This window comes from Phalaenopsis equestris, unplaced genomic scaffold (genome assembly GCF_001263595.1).
Source record: "Phalaenopsis equestris unplaced genomic scaffold, ASM126359v1 Scaffold000134, whole genome shotgun sequence".
NCBI classification, from domain to species: domain Eukaryota; kingdom Viridiplantae; phylum Streptophyta; class Magnoliopsida; order Asparagales; family Orchidaceae; genus Phalaenopsis; species Phalaenopsis equestris.
Window position 1 is genome coordinate 441,190 of NW_018164576.1, and position 8,814 is coordinate 450,003.

An 8,814-nucleotide genomic window follows, 5' to 3' on the forward strand; every position below is an offset into this window, starting at 1 on the left:
AATGATTCTAAATATAAATAGTGTTATCGAAGTCAAAATTAAATAGTTTAAAATACTAACTTGATCCGTCATGATTGTTATAAAGATTATAGGATAAATAATAGAGGATAATGATGGCAAAATTGCGTTGACCAAATAATGACACTTCGTTGACATTGATCATGTAATAGCTCGCATAGACGTTTTTCATTCCATAAGTACAAATTATTCTGCACCCTTATTATCGCAAACTAATGCAGAAAAGAAATTAACAATGCCTTAAATTTCGTGCAACATAATCTTCACTAAAGCCACACCTTCTAAAACCTAATTAACCAAAAAAAATTAAAACAAACTAAATAATTTTGACAACTAATGTCAGAGTCTTCCCATCATAATTAACTTTCTTAAGTAAATATTAACTTCTAAAATCAAGAAAATTAAACGGTTAACAAATTAATTATAAAGAGCCAAATACTTATTCACCATCATTTTCCCTCCCTATCCCTTCTGAACAGTCTTCTAAACCCCTCCACCAGCTTCCTTCCCAAGCCCCTCCTTTTCCCGACGCCGCTCTTCTCCGGCGAAGCAGCGGAGGCCGGTCCATTCTCACCGGCATCCGCATGAATAAACCGAAAGCTTATGGTTTGACCGGCGGGGGCTGGGCGGGCGGCGGCATCGCGATCGAGCAAGTCGCTGAGAGTGGTGGTTTTGGTGGTGGTGGTGGGGGGGGGGGGGTGGAGCATGGCTTTTAATATAAAGCGGAGTGGAAAGGAGGAGTTTTGGACGAGTTGCATGAGAAGGTGATGCGAGAGCTTTGTAAGGTCTATTGTGTGGCAGATGCGTAGCTTCTCCTCCTCTGTGAGCCTTCCGTTGTTGGTCTGCACGGACATATTTTTAAACGGAGATAAAAAAATTAAAAATTAAAAATTAAAATTACGAGATTACCAACCTCGAAGTACTCATCGGCGATTCTGTACAGCACATCGTGATCATGTACGGACAAACTCCCCATCGACCGCATAATTCTTTCAAGCGAATCGGCCGGAATCCCCACCAGCTTCGCCGTCCACCCATACCCGCAGTGTTCTCCGGCCGTCCTTAACACCTGGACGCACCTCGCCGCCAATCCTACCGCCGCCTCCCCAGACCCCGGAAGTATCCCCACGCAACTCCACAGCACGTCCTCCGCCTTCTCCTCATCTCGGGCGATCTCCCGCCGGAAATACTCTTCCGTCCGTTGAGCAAGACTCCCTTCTCCGCCGCCGCCCAGCACCTCGCCGGCGGCCGTTAAGGCCGCCAGGTTGAACGGCGTTAGAGTGACGGCCCCCGTGTAGCAGAAGCTCGCCACCTCAGTGAAGGTCTCGACCGTTATGTTTAACGGTGGGGAGACGCTGGCTTCGTTAGTTGTCCTTAGAATCTGTCTAATGTAACGGCTACGGAATGCCATGGGTTCCTTTGCATGGGTAATAAATAAATTCCGTTAATTATAAGTATTTTTAAGGTAAAAAAATGTATTATTGTAATAATAATAATGAATAATAATGCAATAAAAAATATTTATAAATATTTTAAATAATTTTTGAAATTTGTAATTTATTAATTTGTTTCTCCACAAAAATGTCAGACACTAAAAAAAGTGGCATGAGCATTAAATGCAACTAATTTAGTAGTCGCCATTATTTAGTAAAAATTGTCAGGCGCATAAAAATATCATGAGCTATAATTGTGAAGGAATATATATATATATATATATATAATCTAAACCCTAATATATTAAAAAAAATCAGCATTTTAGATCAATATTTTTTTATTTTTTATTTTTTATATTGCATAGAAACTCTTTTTTTTAAAATAATAAATGAAATTAAAAAAAAAAAAAAGCAAACAAGCTAAAAGTCTCACCCTATGCAGAAGAAAAGAATCTCCATACACTTGAATTACTACATCAGGATTATATCCCACAGCCTTCGACCTACAAATCATGAGAAAATTAAAAACAGTAAGTAATTAACAAAAAATAAAAAATAAAAATAAAAATTAAAAAGCCTACCAATCATCTACAATGCTCTGCAGATCAGGAGTCGATGAAGGAAAACTGCATGCTGAAGAAGTTGCAGCTGAAACTCTGAAGGAAGACGCACTATTTTCTTCTCCTTCTTCTCTTTCCTCCTCATGATTTGCTTCGTAGATAGTCTCCACTAAACCTAACCCATTACACCTTTCCATGTCTTTATATGCAGTATCTCAGATAATCAGATAGGAGGAGGAGGAAGATGAAGAGGTCTGCTGTTGTGTCTGCCATAGTTATAAATTTATACAGGAAATGGTGTGATGTTGAGTTAATGCTTGGCATGTGAAGTAATAAATACAACCAATCTATTCTAAGACAGTGTGGGGACATTCAGAACATAAAAATAATAGAGTTTGGATCATTTTAGAGGCATATTTACTGTTTTTATAAATGACTATTTTATTTTGGGCTAATTATAAGGGATATATTGGGTGCTATGATAAAAAGAGTGATCTGCAAGAGTGCATATGTATATAAGGAAACAAATTCATTCATTTTTTTGGGGTTTTATGTTCAGGATAGATAATTGGGCATGTTTTCTATATAATAACATAATCTTTTCTTTTCTTTTTTTCCTTTTGAAGTTTATGTAATTTAGTAATTTTGCCCCCATCTTGATGTATTTTTTTTCCTAACATGTTTTAAAAAGAATTAGATATTTGATGATTTTAGCCAATCTGAAGATAGATGTTGAATACACCCATACTTATTGACAGCTTTTGAGAAAATTGGCTGCTTGTCTTTTTTCTTCGCTTCATTCCAACAAATAATAGTTTGTACGGTCTATATTAGTTAGTCTAATAATACATAATAATTTGTTTAAATTACTTTAGGTAATTTAATTATATGTATTCATAATCTAAATATTCGGCCATGAATAAAGAATATGTGCAATTAAAATAAGGAATTTAATTCAACAATTTTAAAAAGGAAACTCTTAATTTTGCCCGATTTCAGTTATTTTTGATTGATATCCCCCTCAAATTGATGCTGACTAATCAAGAAGCATTAATTTGTCAACAAAGAATAGATGACGCTGCCGAGACATAACCTTAGTAGATATATCAATAATAGTGCCAATAGCTATATATTCTAAGACAGCGTGGGGATGTTCAAAACATGACAATAATAAACTTTGAATCGTTTTAGTGATATATTTACTGTTTTTATTGATGACTGTTTTAGTTTTGGGTTAATTATAAGGGATGCATTAACAAGGAAAAGTCTTAAAACTAATTTTGGTTGCTAGGAAAAAATGGAGATCTGCAAAGGGTGGATATCCATGAGGAAACAAAATAATTTATTTTTTTTAGGGTGTTATGTTAAGGGTAGATAATTGGCCTTCTCGAATATGCAAGTTTTCTATATAAAATCGATCAATTTAAATGGAATTGGCTCTAGAGAAAAATTATTCCATACGGACACTGCATTTGCATGCGGTATCCGATCTTTACCGTTGATCACAGTGTTTTTTTAATAAAAAAAAAATTAAAAATTGGGCCCACCAAAATCCATCATCGCTGTGATCAACGGTGTAGATCAGACACTGCATGCATTTTTGCATCTGATGTCCTGCATGCATTTCTGCATGCGGTGTCCGTGTGGAATAATTTTTCTCTAGATACAACCCAAATTCAATATATTTAGATATCTAACAACTAATCTGTGTTTTTGTATTTATTCCGTCCAAATCCTCTATATCACATTATAAGTACATCTAGTTTAACTTTTAAACTGTGAAATATACATTCTCATGCATGAGTAATAATTAAAATTTAGGTGTTAGTTATGTTAATTCTTAGGAATTGATCCAAGATATGCATGTAAATTTATTTATTATTATTATTATTTTTAAATTTGTTTAAGGCTGGAAATATCACGGGAGTAGAGTAAAAATTTAGCGTGTCTTATTATTGGATGAAGATCCAAATAAGCAGGAGGAGACACATTGAATTTTTATGTGGAAAACCTTAGAAAGAGAAAAAATCACGGGGTGTGACCCTGTTGAAAGAATCCACTGTGCAATTGTAAATATATAGAAAATTTAATGAATCACTTCGTCTCCCTCCCTAGGGTTCGATATTGATCTCATCTCCTTTCGCCATGCATCGTCTCACAACCGTCGAGAGACCCAAGCTGCTCCTTCCCGCGTCTTCCCTCCTCAGCCAATAACCCTCCCCCACTTTCTTCAATAAACATATGTAAAAATAAAAACTGAGTGGTATTTATATAAATCTTCCTTGAATTTTTATATGAACCAATTGATATATGTTGATGTGTTTTACTATTCTATTCCAAGCTTGGTGGCATATCCAATCCGCTTTTGTTTCTTCGACTTCTCAGCTTAAAGATAATGTTGGAGTCCTGCAAACTAAAGCTTGTAACATTCATCAGGATGAGAATTTGCAGACCCAACAAAGGATGATCGAAAGCCTGGGAAGTATACTACAAAATCAAATCCAGTCAAAGAAGCAACTAATCAAGTTCAACTGATAGCACTGATATGCTTGATAAGGCTTGCTTTCTAGATGGGTGGAGGATGCAATTAATTAATCATATGTTAATCTTCATCGTATCAGAACTTTGGTTTGAATGAGTTATTCATTTTGCCATAAAATTTGGTGTGAACATCCCTATATGAGTCTTGTAAATCATGTGAGTCTGTATAATTGGGCGAAGCTATCTTATAAAATGTAAGATGCTTTATTTTTGGTTTATTTGCTATGCTCAATCATGATATATGCATATTTTGCAAGTTTATGTTGGGACATGTAAGCTTTATTTCCTTTTGGTGGCCTTACAGGATGGAAATTGACATCATTCTCTATGATTCAGTTTGAAGAGCATTTCTCATGAGTGTATGGTTGAAATTGAATTACAAATAGTGGATATATGTACTGGCAATAACTTAATATTAAAAAAAATTATAGTTAATAATTTGTTAATTATAAAGATATGTGTCAGTTTATATTTGTAAATTATACACAGAAATATAATCTAAGGATTTTTTTTTTTGTTTATAATAAGAAAATATCATTTTTCACACATTACTTGTAATGTATTATACATGTTTAATACATTATATTCTTTTTATAGATTTTTATTTTGTATTTATTTAATTCAAATAATTAAATGGATAAAATATGCTAGTTCACCTTCATAATTCTAGGAAAAATTTGAATGGTGGTCCCCAAAGAGTGATGATTAGCAACAAAGTCATTTTAATTATGATTAAAAATTTCAATCAATTCAACTTAATAGAGAAGTTTGGTAATATGATATAATGACTATTTTTTCTTTCCATTCTTTTTATAGGAAAAAACATTCATGGTCTCCTCACCCACTATAATATAGGGGATAAAGTTATCATTGGGTTGTTGTCTTTGGAGAAAACATGGAGAGAAAAAGTATTTTATTCAATTGAATCAATGTGTGGTTGCATTCATTAGTTCATTGGAATTAGTTGAAATTTTTGAGAATTTTGTAAACCAACTAAAAATTTAATCCAAAATTTGAGTTAAAAGTTGCAAAACCTATAGCCACCTTATAAGTCATTGTTGTTCTTTAGCTATTATAAAGGAAACTTTCATGTTTATTTTGATTTTTTTATAGATTGTAATGTCTTTAATAGTGAGTAGGAAACCTAGAAACTTTTCTTCAATTGTTTAAATATGCATTTTAGAGGATTAAGTTGCATAGTATATATTTTAGTGGAAACTAGTCTACTTAAGATTGATGATATATTATGCTAGAGTTTTGCTTTTAATGTGTTAAGTGGGTGACATAAATCCCTATCATTTTGAATAGAGGCTAAATGAATATATATATATTTTTGTTAGAGGTAGCTGATGAGTTGTTTTTAGTGCTATAAAGCAAGAAAAAACATGCACTAGAGTCTATTTAGGGTAGCTGTAGTTGGTTGAAGATGCAGCTATGAAGATGATTCTAGAGAAGATATTACGAGAAAGCTACTATTGGTGAAATAATATATCTGTCGGGAATATTCACTTGTTAATATGTTGTTATAGAGTTAATTCTGAGAAAAAGACTGCAATGATCTTATGTTCACGTGCTAGCTTTAAGTTAATTATTCCATAGTTAATTCATATAGAACATCAGAAATAAATTTCAAAAGTTAACAGAAAATTAGAAGTTCATCATATTATATCAAAAGTTATACATTACTTAACAATGAATAACAAAAAAAAATAAAATTACAATAATAAGTAATGTTAGATATATTATTACTCATAATTAAATATTAGAAGAGAAGTGCACAATAGTGGCTAACAAAACAAGATAATATTAGTGAACATTACAAAATAGTTTAATTACAATAATTTGCAAAAAGTGTTTATGTTGTTCTTATTATTTTACACACCTTAATTCTCAAAAAAGTAGCAGAGATAATGAACTATTCACTTAGGAACCACAACCATAAAAATCTCCCTCTTACTAACATCTTCAAGCATTTTCATAGAGTGCAAATGAAGAGGAATGTCTTTGAAGACTTTTGTGTTTTGATATAGCATAATGATAGCCAAAAAAAGGGATGTTAGTGCTTAAAATGCACTTGAAGCTTGTCATTATTGCACATATAGTAAGTAACTCTGCAATCAAAATTTCACACCCGCTTTCTTTGGTTTTTTTTTCAAACCTTTTAGACTATTAGATGACTTACACATTGAATAACGGGATTTGATTTGATCATCTACCCCACTTACTGATTCCTCAATGAGGTTTGAGCTCTCTCTTCGGTCAAAATTACAAGGACCCTGTGTAGGTTCATGAGACTTTAACCTTAGAGTTAATGTGTAAGCTTCAGAAGCAACAATATCACCAAAAATCTTGTTTGGCTTCTCCTCTAGTTTAGGATATATTCCACAATATCTAATTTTTTTGACTTTTAACACTACCTACAATTTATCAAACATAGATATGAAGTATAAATGCTCATGTATACTTAATGATATGAATGAAGTGTGCAAATAAATAATTTATAGGTATGTTCTCTTGCCAACACTCATCTGATGCATCAATGGTCTTCTGTATAGAATCCTAAACCAACACATTTGATCATTTAGGACATATTCGAGTCATGAGTGCAGAAGCTACTTGAGAGAAAAAATATTAATTAGTCCATTAAATACATCGGCATCGATACTTCTGGTTGACCCTCAGGAAGGAAACTTATGGCTGACCGACCAACCCAGAGATTGCATAGACAAGGGGCAGACAGACAAGAAGACAACTAGCCATGTGTCTATCGATTAAGTGTCAACCAATTTGAACTCGATTGGTTAAGGGTCCACCGACAAGAAAAAATCATCGGTGTATTTATCCTTTCACAACAATTCCGACCTATTATAAATAGAGGAGCATTAAATACAAGGGGCAGACAGACAAGAAGACAACTAGCATATAAGATACCACATTTCAAGCTCTCTCTCTTTTTCCTGCATTTACACTCTATTCCTTGTGTGCGATTCACAGACAAAGCTGAGGTCAACACCTACGTATCACTCAGACCTTTAACATCACACCAAAAATACTACAATCACTAATCTTTAAAAGTGGCATTCACGTTTTCATACATAAATTTATGACAACAAGGTGCGATAGAAATAACTACAAAATATCAAATTTTCATTGTTAAATATGTAAATACGTAAGAATTGTGTGATTTTTATGTAAATTTCCCAACAATCTATAATAAAAATTGATTTAATTTATTTAAACTTTGGCTTAATTCCTATCATTAATTTTATTTCTTAATTTTCTCATTTAGAGACATATTATCTTGAAATAATTACCAAAAAAATTAAAAATATGAATAAGTTAAACTTTGGTCCACTTCATCAAATTGATAAACTATGATACATTGGCATAAAGCCCTACCAACACCTAGCCGTTCCTCTCAACAACTAATACCCTTAAATAAAACAATAACAGAAATAACAAGCCTTTATCCCACTACGTAGGGTCGGTTAAATGAATCATTTTTCTCCATTGCGTCATGCTGAGTATCGTACTAATTGTAATAGATTAGAATAATTTTTTATAAAATATGCCCAACTCTTTTTAGGTCACGATTTTTTGACAAATTTTACACTACTTGTCGACTATCAAACACAACCCTTCACTTTTCACATACTTGGGACTAGTAATGACAGTTTTTTCTTACACGAAAATTAGCACACAAAAAACACCCACTTCTTATGCATTTACTTTCTCACACCAAAACTCTTATTTTTACAAAATCAACACCCTACATGTAGATGGATGCTGTGCATGTAAATTTCTTTTTTTTTTTTAATACAAAATCAACACCCTACATGTAGATGGATGCTGTGTATGTAAATTGCTTTTTTTTAAAAAAAATTGTAAATTTGGTGATTAACTCTGAGATGCGTCATTTACATCCATACCACCCTATTTTTATTTATTTACATATCTAAAACATAAATTTTTCCTTTACTTATATAATTTATACTATCCAAATGTTTCATGTCACCAAATATATTTAATATAATTATTTTTCAATCTAATGCTTCTATTTTTCTCCCACACTCATGTTAAAATATTTATTTATGCCATAATAAAACTTTTGATTAAAGCTAGTCGATTAAAGCTAGTCATTAAAAATTGAGTATTAAACATACAATAGCAGTAGACTTAGAAGTTTAGTTGTAGAATTCATCACTTAAATTTTAAAGTAGATGGTGAGGCAATAAAGACGAAACTTGATCAAGATCTCATTG

General features: G+C 32.6%; 1 protein-coding gene across 1 annotated transcript; it reads right to left on the minus strand.

Annotated features, from left to right (window-relative positions):
- Positions 1-467: 467 nt before the first annotated feature.
- LOC110021395 (BTB/POZ domain-containing protein At3g49900-like) lies at positions 468-2,249 on the minus strand. The gene is made up of 4 exons (XM_020719880.1): positions 2,033-2,249; positions 1,885-1,954; positions 932-1,435; positions 468-860 (listed from the first exon to the last, which is right to left on the minus strand). The coding sequence occupies exons 1-4, from the start codon at positions 2,206-2,208 to the stop codon at positions 468-470; spliced, it is 1,143 nt and encodes a 380-aa protein (XP_020575539.1). The 5' UTR covers positions 2,209-2,249.
- Between the last annotated feature and the right edge of the window lie 6,565 nt (positions 2,250-8,814).

Bases quoted from the DNA above. Each gene is read 5' to 3' on its own strand.
- LOC110021395 (XM_020719880.1), bottom strand. From the start codon at position 2,208: ATGGAAAGGTGTAATGGGTTAGGTTTAGTGGAGACTATCTACGAAGCA. The intron at 1,436-1,884 runs GTGAGACTTTTA...ACCCATGCAAAG, and splicing joins ATTCTTTTCTTCTGCATAGG to GAACCCATGGCATTCCGTAG. The intron at 861-931 runs GTTGGTAATCTC...ATGTCCGTGCAG, and splicing joins TCGCCGATGAGTACTTCGAG to ACCAACAACGGAAGGCTCAC.